The sequence below is a fragment of the Acomys russatus genome, chromosome 3, assembly GCF_903995435.1.
Source record: "Acomys russatus chromosome 3, mAcoRus1.1, whole genome shotgun sequence".
Taxonomy (NCBI): domain Eukaryota; kingdom Metazoa; phylum Chordata; class Mammalia; order Rodentia; family Muridae; genus Acomys; species Acomys russatus.
The window spans coordinates 84,857,798-84,882,903 of record NC_067139.1 but is presented as its reverse complement, the minus strand read 5'-3'; the positions used below and the strand labels follow the sequence as shown (position 1 = coordinate 84,882,903).

The 25,106-nt window shown below is 44.3% G+C and overlaps 1 protein-coding gene across 1 annotated transcript; it reads left to right on the top strand.

The window, feature by feature from the left end:
* Positions 1-653: 653 nt before the first annotated feature.
* LOC127186859 (mast cell protease 8-like) lies at positions 654-25,106 on the top strand. Its single transcript, XM_051143162.1, has 6 exons — positions 654-792; positions 22,212-22,251; positions 23,470-23,617; positions 23,951-24,083; positions 24,306-24,560; positions 24,946-25,106. The coding sequence occupies exons 1-6, from the start codon at positions 778-780 to the stop codon at positions 25,096-25,098; spliced, it is 744 nt and encodes a 247-aa protein (XP_050999119.1). The 5' UTR covers positions 654-777; the 3' UTR covers positions 25,099-25,106.

Here is a 25,106-nt window from a genome sequence, read left to right as displayed (position 1 = left end):
TTGACTCTGGGATTCTAAGCAGAAATGCATTTGAGCTTCACATTCAAAGGTCAGCATTCTCCAGGCACCTGCATGTACAGAACTGCATGAAGAACTACAGCCAACTCCTCACTGGAGACTGAGAAGTGAGCAGCAGAGCTTTGCCTGTGTCACATCCTTCCCTGGGGACCTGATTGCCTTGTCGGTGCAGAGCAAGAGCAAATGCAGACACTCTGCACAGACAGCGCAGCTTTGTTTCTGTTCTTCATCTCTGCTGTGGTCCCACTCACTACTTTGGTGATAAAAGGTTTTAAATCCTTGAAATGTCAAGAAGATGAAGACATCAGTGTCTATAGACTGGCATGAAAACCTGAACATTTGTCAGCCAAATCTTTCCTATAAAGCTGCCCTATTCAGTTATCTTATTAGTATGGCATATAGAGATGTTATTTTTTAGAAGAGACAATTACCTGATCACATATTAAAGACACAGAGGCATCATGCTGAAATTCCATGAGCACTGACAGGAGAAGCGGACTCACTTAGTGTGGAAGCTCTAAATAGGTCCGTCCGCCCTTCTCAGAGTGTAACATTTCTGTGGGGAATGTGGTCACACTCAGCAGCAACGGACTGACAGTGTGCTTCCTGCATATCACCACACTGATGCCGCAAGAACTCTTAAATACCACACAGGAAACTAGTGATCTTGGCCCCAGAGCCTCTTTCCTCACCTGATGGTTTAAAAGTTGTGAGAAGCAATCAGGTGACAACAGAGACCTGGTCAGACCTCTGAAGAAGATGCTCCTGCTCCTGGTCTTCCTGGTGTCTGTCCTACCACACAGCACTGATGGAGGTAAACAGGCATCCCTTTCCCGGAGGGCTGGCACGTGGCACACTGACACTTAGATTGTGCCTTGGTCAGGCTGCACCTAAGAGCTGCTCCTGACTTATTTCACCTGAGAAGGATGCTGAACCACAGATCTAACACTGAATAAATAGAGACCCAGTATCATGATGACCTACTCACAATGGCACCTGGTGAGTGAGAGCTCAGTCATCTAAACATGATGAATTGTAAAAATATCATAGGACCCTAGTGGAAAGATTCATCTCAAATGAGGGCTTGAAGTTCCCGTTGCCCAAACCTAAGAGTGGTTGAGTTTATCCAGGGGCTGCTGTCTGGATCAAGACTAGAGGAACACTTCGATTCAGGTTCCAGGGTTCCCTTTGTCTTGTCTCTGTTCTTCTGAACCACATGTGTCTACCACGACAGTTAGCTACAAGCTTACAAAGCCAGCAAACTGTGGATTTATCCCTAGTCCACAGATTGGTGGAAACAGGCTGACACAGGATACTCCATAGCATGTCCCCATCTCACTGTGAGCCGTACTCTCCTGTGTCCTCCTTTCTTTGATGTGAAGGTCATTTAAAGGCCTTAGGTGGACAAATCTATGCTGAAGAGCAGACTACATCAGGAACTCTCCTCCCAGCCTCTGGAACAGCACATTTGAGGGTTTCTTATTGCTTATTCAACACTGTGTCTGAGTAGTGTGCTTACTATGTATCAGGAATCAGAATGTGAAAAAGCAGCCAGACCTGTCAAGTCCCATAATGCATCATGATCCCTTCAGACAGCCTCGTGCTTAATGACCAACTGCAATGTCCTGGAGTGTATTCCAAGTCTCCTGGAAAAATATATGCAGAAATCTTCCTTAATGTGTACATGAGGTTTAATTTGATTCAGGGGAAAGTTTTGGCACCATCGTTGCTACAAGAAGAAACTGAAAACCAGGGAGAAACTGAAAGCATGCAGCAAGCTCTGCAAGATCCCATGCCGAAGCCAGGCACCTTCTCTTACGTGACAGCCCAAACAACTGGCTCTCTTCTCCATCCATGTCACATCCACACACTGTCCTGGCATGAAATTTCCATTAATCCAGATACCAGGATTGTTGCAGTTTCCCTGGGCACAGAGGTTCAGAACAAGTTTTCTTTTTCAGGAAAAATATTTTGGGGTACAGAGGTCAAGCCCCATTCCCGGCCCTACATGGCATACTTAAATATTGATAGGAACAATTCACACTATGTCTGTGGTGGTTTCCTGGTGGATAAGGACATCGTAATGACAGCAGCTCACTGTAATGGAAGGTAAGGAGAAGCAACTGGGTCTTTTTTGCCTGGGACTGACCAAATAAGAACACATCCTGACTGTTGCTAAACACGAAGAGTCAAAGGTTTGTATAACATGTCTTTATCCTATTTGACATAAAGTGATTGTGAGACACAGGGCCATATGGTGTCAGACAAGGGTCAGAAAGGCTGGGGAGGTTACTGGAGACCAAGGGCACATGTTCCCCTAAATTTCATGCTATTAGATTCAGCCAAGCTCTGCCTTGCGCTGAGACATTTCAGAGACTGTTTCATTGCTCCTATGTTGTATGTAATCCATCTTATTTTCACAGCCATATAACTGTAACCTTGGGTGCTCATGATATGAAGAACAAGACAAACACCCAGAAAATTCATGCTATTAAACACGTACCTCATGAGGGCTACACTAAGAAGAAAAAGTTCAATGACATCATGCTACTAAAGGTACCATGTTACTGACCTCTGCTGTACTCCCACAGATTACTAGAGGACACTCCAGTCCTCTCTTCTGGGTGGCTGATCTGTCGGTGCTAGAGCAGGAGACTGGAGCTGGGGAGGAGGACGTGGGCGAGCTTTTCAAATGGGAAAGATACAGGAAAACCCATCGCTGGTTAAGCTTGCTGAGAGGGCCACACCTGACCCCTGATTCTTCATCTTTCTAACCAGCTGAAACGCAAAGCTCAAATCAATAGTTTTGTGAAGACCATTGCTCTGCCAAAGAGTGAGGACTGGGTGAAACCTGGCCAGGTGTGCACAGTGTCAGGCTGGGGAAACCTGGCCAACTGCAGTTCATCTAACACACTTCAGGAAGTGAATCTAGAAGTTCAAAAAAAACAGTTGTGCATGGAAATGTCAAGAAACTACAATGACACCACCCAACTCTGTGTGGGAAATCCCAATGAGAAAAAGGCTACTGGTTCTGTAAGTACATAGTCATCCTCAAATCTTTGCCCAGCTACAGGGCGCTACTATGAACACACAGCAGGAATTTCTCCCACTGTAAAACCACTGCTAGTCTAGAGTATATGTAGGGATCAACATACAGTGATCTAGCATTTTCCCTCAGCCAATCCTGTCTTTTAAGCATGGGAAAATAGGAGAGAGGGGTCGAGCTAAACTGAAGAAATGACACAGCCAAGCAGAGACACTCTACTGAGTCACTGAGCTCAGGACCAAGGGCAACAGTGACCCACAGCTTTCCCATAATAAATCCCATGCCTTAGTGGGATCACAGAATAACGTGGAGGAAACTAGTCTAGAAAGAGGCCATAAGAGGATATTTACTACGAATTCTCCTTTGTCTGCCTACAGGGAGATTCTGGAGGACCCTTTGTGTGTAACAATGTGGCTCAGGGCATTGTCAGTCATCACTTTTGTACTGGACAACCTCCTCGGGTATTCACCAGAATCTCCAGCTTTATTCCTTGGATTAAGAAAACAATGAAACTCCTTCAACAATCCTAGAAGAAAATCCCTGTGTCTGGGCCAGCGTCCAACACCCTGGGGTACAGCAATGTGAATCTTAATAAAGAAATCCACCTTCAGGTTGGAGTTGACATCCTCTTCTTCTGTGAATGCGTATCTTACAACATGTTCCTTCATCATCTTCCTCTTCACCCTCTTCACCTCATGGTTGCTATCTCAGCTACTTCTCACAAAGCGTGGGCATCTTACCTGTGCAAATGTGCATGTCATGGGGTATAGAGTGCTTTCAATGAGGGCTCAGGAGTGTTCAGCTGGATCATGCCGCAGTTTTACTTTAGTTTCTTTTTATGTCCTTGTTGTTTTGAAAACCCTCCAGACTGAATTCCAATGTCCCTGCACCTAGTTCACATTCCAGTCAACAACGTGAAGGCTCCTCTCTCCCCACAGCCATCCAGGCTTTGTTGTTGATGTTCTTGATGGTGGCCATTGCTGGATTAGATGAAATGTAAAGTGGCTTTAATCTGCGTTTCCCCAATGTCTAGGGATGTCTAAAGGCTTTTCCTTTGCAACCATTTATATTTCCTCTCCTCTTGAGAGTTCTTTTTAGTTCTCTTATGGCCCAGTTTTAATCTTTTTTATGTTCAATCCTTCTTTACCTAGGAGAATGTCATACATGTATACAGTATAAGCACATGTGTTCTCCATTCCCCCTATCTAGTGCCCACCATGCTCTCCTTGACAAAGCCCTTTCCCACTTCATGACACAGAAGAAAGAGAAGAACTCCAGGCCAATAACATGGCTGATATTCTCAATGAAGTAACAGAAGAACATCTCCCAAATACAAAGAAAGAAATACTCACCCAAGTAAAAAGGCTTACACACAAAAATAGGCAAGTCCAAAAGAGAAATTACTCATGACATATTACAGTCCAAATGTTAAAAACAAATGCTGAAGAAAGAGTGCTGAAAGCTTCCAGAGAGAGGGGCCAAGTCACATACACAGGCAGATTCATCAAACTGATAGCTAATGTCTTGATGGAAACTTCTAGAGTCAGAAGGGCTTTTTTCTTAGACCCACTAAGTCTAATTAGTGGTGCCCACACGTGCATGGGTGTGAGTCTGTCCATCACCTAGAGCAGTGGTTCTCAGTCTTACTACTGCTGTGACCCTTTAATACAGTTCCTCATGTTACGCTCGCCCCAACCCATAAAACTATTTCATTGCAACTTTATAACTGTAGTTTTGCTACTGTTGTGAATTTATAGTATTATGGAATGTAAATGTCTGTTGTGCAGAATGTCTGATATGCTACCCCTGTGAAAAGATCAGTGGAACCCCAGTTGATCCCCGAGAATCACAGATCAAGAAACGCTGCACTGAAGCATGAGAAAAATCCCAGCGACTACAAGTGATTACTCCTCCCAAGAAACCATCCACAGCCAATAGCTACCTGGAGGTCACCAACCCCATCTCAGGCACAGAAGGCCACATTTAAAGTTAGTCAAGGGAGAGAATGAGATTAACCAAGGAAGGGTCAGCAACGTTCCCCCAGCTCTCATGAGTTCTCCCATGCAGGCAGCATCCTGGACTGTGATGGCCCATCTCTGCTTCCTTACACCAGTGCTACCCTGAGCACACTGATTCCACCCCCCAAGAAATCTAAGCTCAGTCCACCTCCAGTTTTGTATCATACTGCTCCTCTGCTCATTTGAGTTTTCCCACTGTGACTCTAGACTACCACCATCCCTGCTTCTATGTCACAACCCTACTCTAACCCCAGACCCACCCACTCCACAGGGTGCCTATGGGCCTAGAGCAGTTCCCAGATTCCCAGCCCGGTCTTCATCCCTTGACACTCATTTCGTGCTTCCATGTTCTTAGCACAGCCCTTGGTACACACATGCACACTCACATATACTCAGGAGTTACAGTCTCACTTGGGGTCCTCACATGCTAACATAGTTAGGTCGACGCTGGGAAGAAATCCTACTCTAAAGGGAAATGTGATGCCCAGTGTTGTGCTTCCTCATGATCAAATCAATGGGCTCAGTATAGCAAAAAGATCTAAAGGGCCTGAGGGACTGGGAGACCACTCTACCCCAGCACCTGTTCCCACTGTGTCGCTCACACCTCTCTGGTGAGAGTCTGGAAGCCCTCCTTAACCATTTGTTGTAACAGTGGTGACAGCCAGTATGTTCCTCTGGTGCCAGTCTACCTTGTACCTCAGCAAGGAGGGCTCTAAGCTGGATTCTCAGCAGGTCCTGAGCATCTATCTAACTTCTCAACATTCAGGTACTGCCCAGTCATTCAGCAGCTCAACATACTTCAGCCCATCCCTCTGCTAACAGCTGTCAGCATCACTACTGAGCCACACTCTGGCTGTGAACACCTGTGATTCTTCTGCCTATTGTTTAATAGGAGGCTTGGCATGCTGTGACCCCCCCATCCCTCTGATAAGAGCTATCAGCCTCACTTCTGATCCACATCCTACCTATGAACACCTATTTCTCTTCTGCCTATTGCATAAGAGGAGCCTTGGAATGCTCTGCCCCCCATCCCTCTGCTAACAGCTGTCAGCCTCACTTCTGATCCACACCCTGCCTGTGCCCACCTGTATTTCCTCTGCATATTTGTAAGAGGGGGCTTGGCATGCTGTGGCCTTCATCCATCAAGACACAGACTAACAGAATGGATGTGTTAGCAGGACCCATCATTATGCCACATACAAGAAACACACCTCAGCAACAAAGATAGACATTACCTCAGAGTAAAATGATGGGAAAAGGTGTTCCAAGCCCATGGACACAAGAAGCATGCTGAGTGGTCATTCCAATATCTAATAAAATAGAGCTTCAACCAAAGTAGTCAAAAGATATGAGGAAGGACATTGATATTCATCAAAAAATATATTTCACCAGGATGATGTCTCAAATATGAACATCTATGCCCCAATTTAAAGGGCACCAACATTCATAAAAGAAACATTTCTAGGGCTTAAATCTCACATCCAGCCTCCACACACATTAATAGAGGGAGACTTCAGCAAATCACTCTCACAAAAAGTACAGCCATTACGGAAAAAAAAACTTAACAGAAATAATGAGGCTAATAGATGGGTCCTAATCAATGGGACCTAACAGATAAATACAGAAGTTTTCACCCAAACACAGAAGATTCTCAGCATCTGACAGAACCTTCTCCAAAACTGACCACATAGCCACAAAGTCAACTTCAACTGGTACAAGAAAACCAAAATAACCCTTTGTGTTTTCTTAGATCACCACAGCTTAAAGTTGGACTTCAACAGCAACAGAAACAACAAAAACCTACAAACTCATAGAAACTAAATAACGATCTACTCAATAACATCTGGGTCAGGGAAGAAATAAAGAAATAAATTAAAGACTTCCTACATTTCAAGGAAAACTAAGGCACAACATACCCAAACTGATGGGACACAATGAAACCATTGTGAAAAGGAGAGTTCATAGCACTAAGTGCCTTCATAAACAAAGGTGGTGAGACCTCATACTAGCAACTTAACAACACATCTGAAAGCACAAGGGAAAAAGGCAAACACAGCCTAGAGGAGTAGACTGCAGGAAACAATCAAGCTCAGGGCTGAAATGAGTGAATTAGAAATATAGAGAACAATACAAAGTATCAATGAAATCAAGAGCTGGTTCTTTGAAAAAAATCAACAAGATAGACAAACCCTCAACCAAACTATCTAAAAGTCAGACACAATAGCCAAATAAACAAAATCAGAAATGAAAACAGGGACATTATAAATATTTAGAAAATACAAAGAATGGTTAGGTATTCCTTCAGAAGCCTGTATGCTACAAAATTGAAACTGCAGAGGTAAGTCTGACAAGGCTCACAACACACATTGCCCACCATCCCGGAGATGCCTTTGGGGCACCCAGGCAGCTTTGAGCTCCAGTCTCTTTCCACACAATTCTCACTAGCCAGGTACACCTGGGACACAGACAGTGATCCCAGCAGAGCTGAGATAGGACTGGGCCACAATCAGACTCTCCACCATCCAAAGGAGTGTTAAATAACCTGTTTCTGCAGGATTCTCATGTTGGTGTGACTCTTGAATGAATCTCTAGGAAGGATTATTTATCATCTTTTTTATTTTTATTTTTATTTTTATTTTATGTGTATTGATATTCTTTCTGACTCTATGTGCATGTGAGAGTGTCAGATCTCCAGGAACTGGAGTTACAGACAGTTGTGAGCTACAATATGAATGACAGGAGTTGAACCTGGGTGCTTTGGAAGAGCAGCCAGTGCTCTTAACTGCAGTGTTATCTCTCTGCCCCTCTCATTTGTCATTTATAGACCAAAGAATTCCCCCAAATGATTCTCACTATAAAATCAATCAGTGGCCATGAGGTTCTTTACAGCACATCTTGCACAAAGAGCATCTGCTTACATAGACTTGTTTAACTTCTTCTATCCCATCCCTGAAAGCACAAGGAGAAAGTCACACTGGGCTACAGTCATTCTTACTGTACGACAGCTGTGATAGTCACCACACTTTCACTACCATTCTGCTCTCTCCAACACCAAAGTCCTCCTCTCCAGTTCTCCATCTGCCATCTTCATGTGCTTGGAAGTCCATTCATTTCCCAGAATCCTCTCTTGTGGGAATCCACCTTACCATGGGACCTCCTATCACAGCCTCAAGCTGAGTGAGCTTGTCAGGTAAGAGGAAAAACTAAACCAGTGAGGAAGGATCCACTCCTTACACCCAATGAGTAGCTCAGTGCACACTCAGGGCTTGGACTGTGGTTCCTGCAAGCAATGTAACAAATATCTCAACTGCATGTATCGTTTTGTTTGCAATTGTAAGATCTATAGAAAAGAGGCAAAAGAAAGACCCACACAGGACAAGAATATTGCTTTAACTAGGGATGGTTATTTTTTGTAACCAGGAATGGAAGCCTGTGCAAGGTTTCAGGGTCTTCTCAGTTGAATCTTATGAGATCCATTTCCCACAAGCAAAAACTTGCTTCTCATGTATTTCTTCTTAAACATCTAATATTTTGGTACCACAAGCTGTGTAGTCTGCGCCATGGCACTCAGGAGGACGTGTGAGCAAACTGCCCCCTGGAAGACTCACTCTAGTGGTCCAGATCAAAAGGATGATTTCAGACTTTTAAGTCATCACATTAACACCTCCCCACCTCTCCCTCTGCTTTTTTCATGCTCCCTGTTTTCTAGGCCCCAGCATAGTCCTCATTGCGCAGAGTTTTTCCCACTATATAATAAAGTCTGGTTGGTAAATAAAGTGATGTCAACATATCGAACATGACATAGAATCATACTGAGGAAGCTGGTGTTTCGGCAACAGCCTACTGCAGATCCATGGAGACTCAAACAGAGACAGACAGGAGGAGCAACACGGCAGCATTACCGTACAGGTTCAGTGTTTCCATACAGAAAGATGAAATGTGTCCAAGCAGGATGTTGATGATAACAGTGCAAGTCTACACAAGGACACTGCACTTCTCTACCAAAAACAGATAAACTGTCAGTTTGTGTTTTCTACATTTTGAAGTGATTGTATTTTTTACACTTTAAACAAACTCTGAGAATATAAGCTCACATCTTTAATAGAATAAGATGTTGCCGCAGCCGGGCGTGGTGGCGCACACCTTTAATCCCAGCACTCGGGAGGCAGAGGCAGGCGAATCGCTGTGAGTTCGAGGCCAGCCTGGTCTACAAAGTGAGTCCAGGATGGCCAAGGCTACACAGAGAGACCCTGTCTCGAAAAACCAAAAAAAAAAAAAAAAAAAAAAAAAAAAAAAAAAAAGATGTTGCCCAGAAAAGGCAGGCAGGGCCATGCCATGGCCAAGTAAATATTGCCAAGGCCTCCCTTTTCCTTGAAGCTCCCACCTTTCCAGGCCCGGGCAGAGCATTCCCAAGTGAAACTCTCGGCAGCCGGGCAGGGGCCTCAGTCTACTTTGTCCCTCTGTGAACATAACGCAGACAGAAGTTGTGGTGACAGAGATCCAGAAGCACTATCTAAAGAAGTGTTGTAGGGAAAGATAGTGAGCAAAGACAGAAGGGGAACAGGCTACCATGGCCTGGACAGTTGTCTGAGTTTATCCTCCATATAGTCCACTGAGCTCAGTGGGAGGAATTCAGTGATTCTTTTTTCCTTCAAATATGAAAATGTGTCACCCATTGCATTCATGTCCTTTTACCTGGCCCCTTTTGTCATTACTTTCTGTAAACGTCACTCACATCTGTTATATATGTTCACTGTCCCATTAAAATGTGAGCCTCATTTGATTGCCTTCTTTCTATTCACAAAGTCCTAAGGCAATTACACACTCGTCAGTGAGATCCTCACATGAGAAAACAAGCTACATTCCCCGTTCATAGTGTCTGAGCTCATGCACAGACTCTCCAGCCCTGGGCAGAACAGCAGTCAAATCTGAAAAGGACCACAGTGAGCACCAGGGGACTCACTAGGTGGCAGCTTGGCAGTTCCAACTGGATCCCAGGAAGCCCTGAGAGAACCAGGCTGTGAGCCAAGTGTGAGGCAGAAGGCTAACCCAAGAGCCTGCCTTAATAACTCAAAGGAAGCTTAACTACCAGGAAAATGTGAAAGCACTATCAAGATGTCAGAAAGCAGAAGGGAAAATTTTGGCAGAGCAGAACCAGATGTGTTTAAGTGATAATTAGCTGCTGCAGGAGCAACACTGTAATCTAGCATCTTCAATCTCCTATGGGTGTAACGAAATACATTTTGTTTTAGAAGATATATATTACCACACAGATATTTATTAATTACTCTCACATTACTGAATGTGTTCATCATTTGTAAATTGGTGGGGAAAGGATACAAGTACATTAACAGAGTAACAAGATAACAATAATTCCTTTACTACTCACTGTGAGGAGAATACAAATGAGAATGTGTTTGAATATTGCAGCTTTGGTGAGACAGATGCAAAGTCAGCATGGGGGATAAATGTGCATTACATCAAAAGTCTCCTTACATTTTTCCGCATGACAAGATTGTCAGGAACAGTAATCTCAGTGTCCGGTTGACTCTGAGATTCTAAGCAGAAATGCATTTGAGCTTCACATTCAAAGGTCAGCATTCTCCAGGCACCTGCATGTACAGAACTGCATGAAGAACTACAGCTGACTCCTCACTGGAGACTGAGAAGTGAGCAGCAGAGCTTTGCCTGTGTCACATCCTTCCCTGGGGACCTGATTGCCTTGTCGGTGCAGAGCAAGAGCAAATGCAGACACTCTGCACAGACAGCGCAGCTTTGTTTCTGTTCTTCATCTCTGCTGTGGTCCCACTCACTACTTTGGTGATGAAAGGTTTTCAATCCTTGAAATGTCAAGAAGATGAAGACATCAGTGGCTATAGACTGGGATGGAAACCTGAACATTTGTCATTCAAATTCTTCTTATATAACCGCAGCACTCGGGAGGCAGAGGCAGGAGGATCGCTGTGAGTTCGAGGCCAACCTGGTCTACAAAGTGAGTCCAGGACAGCCAAGGGTACACACAGAAACCCTGTCTCGAAAAAAAATCCTTCCTATAAAGCTGCCCTATTCAGTTGTTTTAGTAGAGTATGGCTTGTAGAGATGTTATTTTTTTAAAGGAGGCAACTACCTGATCAGAAATTCAAGACACAGAGGCATCATTCTGCAATTCCCTGAGCCCAGACAAGAGAAGGGGACACACCCTGGCTTAGTGTGGAAGTTCTCAATAGGTTCGTCCACCCTTCTCAGAGTGTAACATTCCTGTGGGGAATGTGGTCACACTCAGCAACGGACTGACAGTGTGCTTCCTGCATATCACCACACTGATGCCGCAAGAACTCTTAAATACCACACAGGAAACTAGTGATCTCGGCCCCAGAGCCTCTTTCCTCACCTGATGGTTTAAAACTTGTGAGAAGCAATCAGGTGACAACAGAGACCTGGTCAGACCTCTGAAGAAGATGCTCCTGCTCCAGATCTTCCTGGTGTCTGTCCTACCACTCAGCACTGATGGAGGTAAGCAGGCTTCCCTTCCCTAGAGGGCTGGCATGTGGCACACTGACACTTAGATTGTGCCTTGGTTAGGCTGTACCTAAGAGCTGCTGGTGACTTATTTCACCTGAGAAACCCTGTCTCGAAAAAAAATCCTTCCTATAAAGCTGCCCTATTCAGTTGTTTTAGTAGAGTATGGCTTGTAGAGATGTTATTTTTTTAAAGGAGGCAACTACCTGATCAGAAATTCAAGACACAGATCTAACACTGAATAAATAGGGCCCCAGTATCATGATGACCTATTCACAATGGCACCTGGTGAGTGAGAGCTCAGTCATCTAAACGTGATGAATTGTAAAAATATCATAGGACCCTAGTAGAAAGATTCATCTCAAATGAGGGCAGGAAGATCTCACTGGCCAAACCTAAGAGTGGATGAGTTTATCCAGGGGCTGCTGTCTGGATCAAGACTAGAGGAACACTTCGATTCAGATTCCAGGTTCCCCTTTGTCTTGTCTCTGTTCTTCTGAACCACATGTGTCTACCACGACAGTTAGCCACAAGCTCACAGACCCAGTGCAGTGCGGGTTTATCCCTAGTCCACTGCTTGGTGGAAACAGGCTGACACAGGATCCTCCATAGCATGTCCCCATCTCACTGTGAGCCGTACTCTCCTGTGTCCTCCTTTCTTTGATGTGAAGGTCATTTAAAGGCCTTAGGTGGACAAATCTATGCTGAAGAGCAGACTACATCAGGAACTCTCCTCCCAGCCTCTGGAACAGCACATTTGAGGGTTTCTTATTGCTTATTCAACACTGTGTCTGAGTAGTGTGCTTACTATGTAACAGGAATCAGAATGTGAAAAAGCAGCCAGACCTGTCAAGTCCCATAATGCATCGTGCTTCCTTCAGACAGCCTCGTGCTTAATAACAACAATATATGCAGAAATCTTCCTTAATGTGTACATGAGGTTTAATTTGATTCAGGGGAAAGTTTTGGCACCATCGTTGCTACAAGAAGAAACTGAAAACCAGGGAGAAACTGAAAGCATGCAGCAAGCTCTGCAAGATCCCATGCCGAAGCCAGGCACCTTCTCTTACGTGAGAGCCCCAACAACTGGCTCTCTTCTCCATCCATGCCACATCCACACACTGTCCTGGCATGAAATTTCCATTAATCCAGATACCAGGATTGTTGCAGTTTCCCTGGGCACAGAGGTTCAGAACAAGTTTTCTTTTTCAGGAAAAATATTTTGGGGTACAGAGGTCAAGCCCCATTCCCGGCCCTACATGGCATACTTAAATATTGATAGGAACAATTCACACTATGTCTGTGGTGGTTTCCTGGTGGATAAGGACATCGTAATGACAGCAGCTCACTGTAATGGAAGGTAAGGAGAAGCAACTGGGTCTTTGTTGCCTGGGACCTGGGACTGACCAAATAAGAACACATCCTGGCTGTTCCTAAGCATAAAGAGCCAAAGGTTTATATAACATGACTTTATCCTATTTGACATGAAGTGATTGTGAGACACAGGGCCATATGGTGTCAGACAAGGGTCAGAAAGGCTGGGGAGGTTACTGGAGACCAAGGGCACATGTTCCCCTAAATTTCATGCTATTAGATTCAGCCAAGCTCTGCCTTGCGCTGAGATATTTCAGAGACTGTTTCATTGCTCATATCTTGTACGTAATCCATCTTATTTTCACAGCCATATAACTGTAACCTTGGGTGCTCATGATATGAAGAACAAGACAAACACCCAGAAAATTCGTGCTATTAAACACGTACCTCATGAGGGCTACACTAAGAAGAAAAAGTTTAATGACATCATGCTACTAAAGGTACCATGTTACTGACCTCTGCTGTACTCCCACAGATTACTAGAGGACACTCCAGTCCTCTCTTCTGGATGGCTGATCTGTCGGTGCTAGAGCAGGAGACTGGAGCTGGGGAGGAGGACGTGGGCAAGCTTTTCAAATGGGAAAGATACAGGAAAACCCATCGCTGGTTAAGCTTGCTGAGAGGGCCACACCTGACCCCTGATTCTTCATCTTTCTAACCAGCTGAAACGCAAAGCTCAAATCAATAGTTTTGTGAAGACCATTGCTCTGCCAAAGAGCCAGGACTGGGTGAAACCTGGCCAGGTGTGCACAGTGTCAGGCTGGGGAAACCTGGCCAACTGCAGTTCATCTAACACACTTCAGGAAGTGAATCTAGAAGTTCAAAAAAAAACAGTTGTGCATGGAAATGTCAAGAAACTACAATGACACCACCCAACTCTGTGTGGGAAATCCCAATGAGAAAAAGGCTACTGGTTCTGTAAGTACATAGTCATCCTCAAATCTTTGCCCAGCTACAGGGCGCTACTATGAACACACAGCAGGGATTTCTCCCACTGTAAAACCACTGCTAGTCTAGAGTATATGTAGGGATCAACATACAGTGATCTAGCATTTTCCCTCAGCCAATCCTGTCTTTTAAGCATGGGAAAATAGGAGAGAGAGGTCGAGCTAAACTGAAGAAATGACACAGCCAAGCAGAGACACTCTACTGAGTCACTGAGCTCAGAACCAAGGGCAATAGTGACCCACAGGCTTTCCCATAATAAATCCCATGCCTTAGTGGGATCACAGAATAACGTGGAGGAAACTAGTCTAGAAAGAGGCCATAAGAGGATATTTACTACGAATTCTCCTTTGTCTGCCTACAGGGAGATTCTGGAGGACCCTTTGTGTGTAACAATGTGGCTCAGGGCATTGTCAGTCATCACTTTTGTACTGGACAACCTCCTCGGGTATTCACCAGAATCTCCAGCTTTATACCTTGGATTAAGAAAACAGTGAAACTCCTTCAACAATCCTAGAAGAAAATCCCTGTGTCTGGGCCAGCGTCCAATACCCTGGGGTACAGCAATGTGAATCTTAATAAAGAAATCCACCTTCAGGTTGGAGTTGACATCCTCTTCTTCTGTGAATGCGTATCTTACAACATGTTCCTGCACCATCATCCTCTTCACCCTCTTCACCTCATGGTTGCTATCTCAGCTACTTCTCACAAAGCGTGGGCATCTTACCTGTGCAAATGTGCATGTCATGGGGTATAGAGTGCTTTCGATGAGGGCTCAAGAGTGTTCAGCTGGATCATGCCGCAGTTTTACTTTAGTTTCTTTTTATGTCCTTGTTGTTTTGAAAACCCTCCAGACTGAATTCCAATGTCCCTGCACCTAGTTCACATTCCAGTCAACAACGTGAAGGCTCCTCTCTCCCCACAGCCATCCAGGCTTTGTTGTTGATGTTCTTGATGGTGGCCATTGCTGGATTAGATGAAACGTAAAGTGGCTTTAATCTGCGTTTCCCCAATGTCTAGGGATGTCTAAAGGCTTTTCCTTTGCAACCATTTATATTTCCTCTCCTCTTGAGAGTTTTATTTTTAGTTCTCTTATGGCCCAGTTTTAATCTTTTTTATGTTTAATCCTTCTTTACCTAGGAGAATGTCATACATGTATACAGTATAAGCACATGTGTTCTCCATTCCCCCTATCTAGTGCCCACCATGCTCTCCTTGACAAAGCCCTTTCCCACTTCATGACACAGAAGAAAGAGAAGAACTCCAGGCCAATAACATGGCTGATATTCTCAATGAAGTAACAGAAGAACATCTCCCAAATACAAAGAAAGAAATACTCACCCAAGTAAAAAGGCTTACACACAAAAATAGGCAAGTCCAAAAGAGAAATTACTCATGACATATTACAGTCCAAATGTTAAAAACAAATGCTGAAGAAAGAGTGCTGAAAGCTTCCAGAGAGAGGGGCCAAGTCACATACACAGGCAGATTCATCAAACTGATAGCTAATGTCTTGATGGAAACTTCTAGAGTCAGAAGGGCTTTTTTCTTAGACCCACTAAGTCTAATTAGTGGTGCCCACACGTGCTTGGGTGTGAGTCTGTCCATCACCTAGAGCAGTGGTTCTCAGTCTTACTACTGCTGTGACCCTTTAATACAGTTCCTCATGTTTCGCTCACCCCAACCCATAAAATTATTTCATTGCAACTTTATAACTGTAGTTTTGCTACTGTTGTGAATTTATAGTATTATGGAACGTAAATGTCTGTTGTGCAGAATGTCTGATATGCTACCCCTGTGAAAAGATCAGTGGAACCCCAGTTGATCCCCGAGAATCACAGATCAAGAAACGCTGCATTGAAGCATGAGAAAAATCCCAGCGACTACAAGTGATTACTCCTCCCAAGAAACCATCCACAGCCAATAGCTACCTGGAGGTCACCAACCCCATCTCAGGCACAGAAGGCCACATTTAAAGTTAGTCAAGGGAGAGAATAAGATTAACCAAGGAAGGGTCAGCAGCGTTCCCCCAGCTCTCATGAGTTCTCCCATGCAGGCAGCATCCTGGACTGTGATGGCCCATCTCTGCTTCCTTACACCAGTGCTACCCTGAGCACACTGATTCCACCCCCCAAGAAATCTAAGCTCAGTCCACCTCCAGTTTTGTATCATACTGCTCCTCTGCTCATTTGAGTTTTCCCACTGTGACTCTAGACTACCACCATCCCTGCTTCTATGTCACAACCCTCCTCTAAGCCCAGACCCACCCACTCCACAGGGTGCCTATGGGCCTAGAGCAGTTCCCAGATTCCCAGCCTGGTCTTCATCCCTTGACACTCATTTGGTGCTTCCATGTTCTTAGCACAGCCCTTGGTACACACATGCACACTCACATATACTCAGGAGTTACAGTCTCACTTGGGGTCCTCACATGCTAACATAGTTAGGTCGACGCTGGGAAGAAATCCTACTCTGAAGAAAAATGTGATGCCCAGTGTTGTGCTTCCTCATGATCAAATCAATGGGCTCAGTATAGCAAAAAGATCTAAAGGGCCTGAGGGACTGGGAGACCACTCTACCCCAGCACCTGTTCCCTCTGTGTCGCTCACACCTCTCTGGTGAGAGTCTGGAAGCCCTCCTTAACCATTTGTTGTAACAGTGGTGACAGCCAGTATGTTCCTCTGGTGCCAGTCTACCTTGTACCTCAGCAAGGAGGGCTCTAAGCTGGATTCTCAGCAGGTCCTGAGCATCTATCTAACTTCACAACATTCAGGTACTGCCCAGTCATTCAGCAGCTCAACATACTTCAGCCCATCCCTCAGCTAACAGCTGTCAGCATCACTACTGAGCCACACTCTGGCTGTGAACACCTGTGATTCTTCTGCCTATTGTTTAATAGGAGGCTTGGCATGCTGTGACCCCCCCATCCCTCTGATAAGAGCTATCAGCCTCACTTCTGATCCACATCCTACCTATGAACACCTATTTCTCTTCTGCCTATTGCATAAGAGGAGCCTTGGAATGCTCTGCCCCCCATCCCTCTGCTAACAGCTGTCAGCCTCACTTCTGATCCACACCCTGCCTGTGCCCACCTGTATTTCCTCTGCATATTTTGTAAGAGGGGGCTTGGCATGCTGTGGCCTTCATCCATCAAGACACAGACTAACAGAATGGATGTGTTAGCAGGACCCATCATTATGCCACATACAAGAAACACACCTCAGCAACAAAGATAGACATTACCTCAGAGTAAAATGATGGGAAAAGGTGTTCCAAGCCCATGGACACAAGAAGCATGCTGAGTGGTCATTCCAATATCTAATAAAATAGAGCTTCAACCAAAGTAGTCAAAAGATATGAGGAAGGACATTGATATTCATCAAAAAATATATTTCACCAGGATGATATCTCAAATATGAACATCTATGCCCCAATTTAAAGGGCACCAACATTCATAAAAGAAACATTTCTAGGGCTTAAATCTCACATCCAGCCTCCACACACATTAATAGAGGGAGACTTCAGCAAATCACTCTCACAAAAAGTACAGCCATTACGGAAAAAAAAACTTAACAGAAATAATGAGGCTAATAGATGGGTCCTAATCAATGGGACCTAACAGATAAATACAGAAGTTTTCACCCAAACACAGAAGATTCTCAGCATCTGACAGAACCTTCTCCAAAACTGACCACATAGCCACAAAGTCAACTTCAACTGGTACAAGAAAACCAAAATAACCCTTTGTGTTTTCTTAGATCACCACAGCTTAAAGTTGGACTTCAACAGCAACAGAAACAACAAAAACCTACAAACTCATAGAAACTAAATAACGATCTACTCAATAACATCTGGGTCAGGGAAGAAATAAAGAAATAAATTAAAGACTTCCTACATTTCAAGGAAAACTAAGGCACAACATACCCAAACTGATGGGACACAATGAAACCATTGTGAAAAGGAGAGTTCATAGCACTAAGTGCCTTCATAAACAAAGGTGGTGAGACCTCATACTAACAACTTAACAACACATCTGAAAGCACAAGGGAAAAAGGCAAACACAGCCTAGAGGAGTAGACTGCAGGAAACAATCAAGCTCAGGGCTGAAATGAGTGAATTAGAAATATAGAGAACAATACAAAGTATCAATGAAATCAAGAGCTGGTTCTTTGAAAAAAATCAACAAGATAGACAAACCCTCAACCAAACTATCTAAAAGTCAGACACAATAGCCAAATAAACAAAATCAGAAATGAAAACAGGGACATTATAAATATTTAGAAAATACAAAGAATGGTTAGGTATTCCTTCAGAAGCCTGTATGCTACAAAATTGAAACTGCAGAGGTAAGTCTGACAAGGCTCACAACACACATTGCCCACCATCCCGGAGATGCCTTTGGGGCACCCAGGCAGCTTTGAGCTCCAGTCTCTTTCCACACAATTCTCACTAGCCAGGTACACCTGGGACACAGACAGTGATCCCAGCAGAGCTGAGATAGGACTGGGCCACAATCAGACTCTCCACCATCCAAAGGAGTGTTAAATAACCTGTTTCTGCAGGATTCTCATGTTGGTGTGACTCTTGAATGAATCTCTAGGAAGGATTATTTATCATCTTTTTTATTTTTATTTTTATTTTTATTTTATGTGTATTGATATTCTTTCTGACTCTATGTGCATGTGAGAGTGTCAGATCTCCAGGAACTGGAGTTACAGACAGTTGTGAGCTACAATATGAATGACAGGAGTTGAACCTGGGTGCTTTGGAAGAGCAGCCAGTGCTCTTAACTGCAGTGTTATCTCTCTGCCCCTCTCATTTGTCATTTATAGACCAAAGAACTCCCCCAAATGATTCTCATCATAAAATCAATCAGTGGCTGTGAGGTTCTTTACAGCACATCTTGCACAAAGAGCATCTGCTTACATAGACTTGTTTAACTTCTTCTATCCCATCCCTGAAAGCACAAGGAGAAAGTCACACTGGGCTACAGTCATTCTTACTGTACGACAGCTGTGATAGTCACCACACTTTCACTACCATTCTGCTCTCTCCAACACCAAAGTCCTCCTCTCCAGTTCTCCATCTGCCATCTTCATGTGCTTGGAAGTCCATTCATTTCCCAGAATCCTCTCTTGTGGGAATCCACCTTACCGTGGGACCTCCTATCACAGCCTCAAGCTGAGTGAGCTTGTCAGGTAAGAGGAAAAACTAAACCAGTGAGGAAGGATCCACTCCTTACACCCAATGAGTAGCTCAGTGCACACTCAGGGCTTGGACTGTGGTTCCTGCAAGCAATGTAACAAATATCTCAACTGCATGTATCGTTTTGTTTGCAATTGTAAGATCTACAGAAAAGAGGCAAAAGAAAGACCCACACAGGACAAGAATATTGCTTTAACTAGGGATGGTTATTTTTTGTAACCAGGAATGGAAGCCTGTGCAAGGTTTCAGGGTCTTCTCAGTTGAATCTTATGAGATCCATTTCCCACAAGCAAAAACTTGCTTCTCATGTATTTCTTCTTAAACATCTAATATTTTGGTACCACAAGCTGTGTAGTCTGCGCCATGGCACTCAGGAGGACGTGTGAGCAAACTGCCCCCTGGAAGACTCACTCTAGTGGTCCAGATCAAAAGGATGATTTCAGACTTTTAAGTCATCACATTAACACCTCCCCACCTCTCCCTCTGCTTTTTTCATGCTCCCTGTTTTCTAGGCCCCAGTATAGTCCTCATTGCGCAGAGTTTTTCCCACTATATAATAAAGTCTGGTTGGTAAATAAAGTGATGTCAACATATCGAACATGACATAGAATCATACTGAGGAAGCTGGTGTTTCGGCAACAGCCTACTGCAGATCCATGGAGACTCAAACAGAGACAGACAGGAGGAGCAACACGGCAGCATTACCGTACAGGTTCAGTGTTTCCATACAGAAAGATGAAATGTGTCCAAGCAGGATGTTGATGATAACAGTGCAAGTCTACACAAGGACACTGCACTTCTCTACCAAAAACAGATAAACTGTCAGTTTGTGTTTTCTACATTTTGAAGTGATTGTATTTTTTACACTTTAAACAAACTCTGAGAATATAAGATCACATCTTTAATAGAATAAGATGTTGCCCAGAAAAGGCAGGCAGGGCCATGCCATGGCCAAGTAAATATTGCCAAGGCCTCCCTTTTCCTTGAAGCTCCCACCTTTCCAGGCCCGGGCAGAGCATTCCCAAGTGAAACTCTCGGCAGCCGGGCAGGGGCCTCAGTCTACTTTGTCCCTCTGTGAACATAACGCAGACAGAAGTTGTGGTGACAGAGATCCAGAAGCACTGTCTAAAGAAGTGTTGTAGGGAAAGATAGTGAGCAAAGACAGAAGGGGAACAGGCTACCATGGCCTGGACAGTTGTCTGAGTTTATCCTCCATATAGTCCACTGAGCTCAGTGGGAGGAATTCAGTGATTCTTTTTTCCTTCAAATATGAAAATGTGTCACCCATTGCATTCATGTCCTTTTACCTGGCCCCTTTTGTCATTACTTTCTGTAAACGTCACTCACATCTGTTATATATGTTCACTGTCCCATTAAAATGTGAGCCTCATTTGATTGCCTTCTTTCTATTCACAAAGTCCTAAGGCAATTACACACTCGTCAGTGAGATCCTCACATGAGAAAACAAGCTACATTCCCCGTTCATAGTGTCTGAGCTCATGCACAGACTCTCCAGCCCTGGGCAGAACAGCAGTCAAATCTGAAAAGGACCACAGTGAGCACCAGGGGACTCACTAGGTGGCAGCTTGGCAGTTCCAACTGGATCCCAGGAAGCCCTGAGAGAACCAGGCTGTGAGCCAAGTGTGAGGCAGAAGGCTAACCCAAGAGCCTGCCTTAATAACTCAAAGGAAGCTTAACTACCAGGAAAATGTGAAAGCACTATCAAGATGTCAGAAAGCAGAAGGGAAAATTTTGGCAGAGCAGAACCAGATGTGTTTAAGTGATAATTAGCTGCTGCAGGAGCAACACTGTAATCTAGCATCTTCAATCTCCTATGGGTGTAACGAAATACATTTTGTTTTAGAAGATATATATTACCACACAGATATTTATTAATTACTCTCACATTACTGAATGTGTTCATCATTTGTAAATTGGTGGGGAAAGGATACAAGTACATTAACAGAGTAACAAGATAACAATAATTCCTTTACTACCCACTGTGAGGAGAAAACAAATGAGAATGTGTTTGAATATTGCAGCTTTGGTGAGACAGATGCAAAGTCAGCATGGGGGATAAATGTGTATTACATCAAAAGTCTCCTTATGTCTATACTGCATGACAAGATTGTCAGGAACAGTAATCTCAGTGTCCGGTTGACTCTGAGATTCTAAGCAGAAATGCATTTGAGCTTCACATTCAAAGGTCAGCATTCTCCAGGCACCTGCATGTACAGAACTGCATGAAGAACTACAGCTGACTCCTCACTGGAGACTGAGAAGTGAGCAGCAGAGCTTTGCCTGTGTCACATCCTTCCCTGGGGACCTGATTGCCTTGTCGGTGCAGAGCAAGAGCAAATGCAGACACTCTGCACAGACAGCGCAGCTTTGTTTCTGTTCTTCATCTCTGCTGTGGTCCCACTCACTACTTTGGTGATGAAAGGTTTTCAATCCTTGAAATGTCAAGAAGATGAAGACATCAGTGGCTATAGACTGGCATGGAAACCTGAACATTTGTCATTCAAATTCTTCCTATATAACCGCAGCACTCGGGAGGCAGAGGCAGGAGGATCGCTGTGAGTTCGAGGCCAACCTGGTCTACAAAGTGAGTCCAGGACAGCCAAGGGTACACACAGAAACCCTGTCTCGAAAAAAAATCCTTCCTATAAAGCTGCCCTATTCAGTTGTTTTAGTAGAGTATGGCTTGTAGAGATGTTATTTTTTTAAAGGAGGCAACTACCTGATCAGAAATTCAAGACACAGAGGCATCATTCTGCAATTCCCTGAGCCCAGACAGGAGAAAGGGACACACCCTGGCTTAGTGTGGAAGTTCTCAATAGGTCCGTCCGCCCTTCTCAGAGTGTAACATTCCTGTGGGGAATGTGGTCACACTCAGCAACGGACTGACAATGTGCTTCCTGCATATCACCACACTGATGCCGCAAGAACTCTTAAATACCACACAGGAAACTAGTGATCTCGGCCCCAGAGCCTCTTTCCTCACCTGATGGTTTAAAACTTGTGAGAAGCAATCAGGTGACAACAGAGACCTGGTCAGACCTCTGAAGAAGATGCTCCTGCTCCAGATCTTCCTGGTGTCTGTCCTACCACTCAGCACTGATGGAGGTAAGCAGGCTTCCCTTCCCTAGAGGGCTGGCATGTGGCACACTGACACTTAGATTGTGCCTTGGTTAGGCTGTACCTAAGAGCTGCTGGTGACTTATTTCACCTGAGAAACCCTGTCTCGAAAAAAAATCTTTCCTATAAAGCTGCCCTATTCAGTTGTTTTAGTAGAGTATGGCTTGTAGAGATGTTATTTTTTTAAAGGAGGCAACTACCTGATCAGAAATTCAAGACACAGATCTAACACTGAATAAATAGGGCCCCAGTATCATGATGACCTATTCACAATGGCACCTGGTGAGTGAGAGCTCAGTCATCTAAACGTGATGAATTGTAAAAATATCATAGGACCCTAGTAGAAAGATTCATCTCAAATGAGGGCAGGAAGATCTCACTGGCCAAACCTAAGAGTGGATGAGTTTATCCAGGGGCTGCTGTCTGGATCAAGACTAGAGGAACACTTCGATTCAGATTCCAGGTTCCCCTTTGTCTTGTCTCTGTTCTTCTGAACCACATGTGTCTACCACGACAGTTAGCCACAAGCTCACAGACCCAGTGCAGTGCGGGTTTATCCCTAGTCCACTGCTTGGTGGAAACAGGCTGACACAGGATCCTCCATCGCATGTCCCCATCTCACTGTGAGCCGTACTCTCCTGTGTCCTCCTTTCTTTGATGTGAAGGTCATTTAAAGGCCTTAGGTGGACAAATCTATGCTGAAGAGCAGACTACATCAGGAACTCTCCTCCCAGCCTCTGGAACAGCACATTTGAGGGTTTCTTATTGCTTATACAATGCTGTGTCTAAGTAGTGTGCTTACTATGTATCAAGAATCAGAATGTGAAAAAGCAGCCGGACCTGTCAAGTCCCATAATGCATCGTGCTTCCTTCAGACAGCCTCGTGCTTAATAACAACAATATATGCAGAAATCTTCCTTAATGTGTACATGAGGTTTAATTTGATTCAGGGGAAAGTTTTGGCACCATCGTTGCTACAAGAAGAAACTGAAAACCAGGGAGAAACTGAAAGCATGCAGCAAGCTCTGCAAGATCCCATGCCGAAGCCAGGCACCTTCTCTTACGTGAGAGCCCCAACAACTGGCTCTCTTCTCCATCCATGTCACATCCACACACTGTCCTGGCATGAAATTTCCATTAATCCAGATACCAGGATTGTTGCAGTTTCCCTGGGCACAGAGGTTCAGAACAAGTTTTCTTTTTCAGGAAAAATATTTTGGGGTACAGAGGTCAAGCCCCATTCCCGGCCCTACATGGCATACTTAAATATTGATAGGAACAATTCACACTATGTCTGTGGTGGTTTCCTGGTGGATAAGGACATCGTAATGACAGCAGCTCACTGTAATGGAAGGTAAGGAGAAGCAACTGGGTCTTTGTTGCCTGGGACCTGGGACTGACCAAATAAGAACACATCCTGGCTGTTCCTAAGCATAAAGAGCCAAAGGTTTATATAACATGACTTTATCCTATTTGACATGAAGTGATTGTGAGACACAGGGCCATATGGTGTCAGACAAGGGTCACATATGCTGGGGAGGTTACTGGAGACCCAATGCACAATGTTACCCTAAATTTCTTGCTAATTTGACTCAGCCAAGCTCTGCCTTAGGCTGAGACCTCACTCTGGGGTTCAGAGACTGTTTCATTGCTCCTATGTTGTACGTAATCCATCTTATTTTCACAGACCTATAACTGTAACCTTGGGTGCTCATGATATGAGGAACAAGAAAAACACCCAGCACATTTCTGTTATTGAATTCAAACCTCACGAGGCCTATGATGACAAAACGTTGGTCAATGACATCATGCTACTAAAGGTACCATGTTACTGACCTCTGCTGTACTCCCACAGATTACTAGAGGACACTCCAGTCCTCTCCTCTGGGTGACTGATCTATTGGTCCTAGGGAAGGAGACTGGGGCTGGGGAGGAGGACATGGGAGGACTTTGCAAATGGGAAAGATACAGGCAAACCCATCGCTGGTTAAGCTTGCTGAGAGGGCCACACCTGAACCCTGATTCTTCATCTTTCTGACCAGCTCAAACACAAAGCTCAAATCAATAGTTTTGTGAAGACCATTGCTCTGCCAAAGAGTGAGGACTGGGTGAAACCTGGGCAAGTGTGCACGGTGGCAGGCTGGGGAAACCTGGCCAACTGTCATCTGTCTAACACACTTCAGGAAGCAAATCTAGAAGTTCAAAAAAAACAGTCGTGCATGGAAATGTCAAGAAACTACAATGACTCCATCCAACTCTGTGTAGGAAATCCCGATAAAAAGATGGCTGCTGGTGCTGTAAGTACATAGTCCTCCTCAAATGTTTGCACAGGGACAGACTGAAACTAAGAACACACAGCCAGGTCTTCTCCCACTGTAAAACCACTGCTAGTCTAGAGTATATGTAGGGATCAACATACAGGGATCTAGCATTTTCCCTCTGCCAATCTTGTCTTTTTAGCATGGGAAAATAGAACAGCTAATTCTAGCTAAACTGAAAAAAGGACACAGCCAGGCAGAGATGCTCTAGTCAGAATTCAGGAGCAAGGGCAATGGTGGTACTTAGCCTTTCCCACCTGAAAACTCAGGCCTTAATGGGACCAGAGAATAATGTGGAAAAAATGAGTCTAGAAAGAGGCCATAAGAGGATATTTACTACGAATTCTCCTTTGTCTGCCTACAGGGAGATTCTGGAGGACCCTTTGTGTGTAACAATGTGGCTCAGGGCATTGTCAGTCATCGCTTTTGTACTGGACAACCTCCTCAGGTATTCACCAGAATCTCCAGCTTTATACCTTGGATTAAGAAAACAATGAAACTCCTTCAACAATCCTAGGAGAAAAT

Coding starts and splice junctions, on each gene's coding strand:
- LOC127186859 (XM_051143162.1), top strand. Junction 23,618..23,950: donor GCAGCTCACTGTAATGGAAG/GTAAGGAGAAGC, acceptor TTATTTTCACAG/ACCTATAACTGTAACCTTGG. Junction 24,561..24,945: donor AAAAGATGGCTGCTGGTGCT/GTAAGTACATAG, acceptor GTCTGCCTACAG/GGAGATTCTGGAGGACCCTT.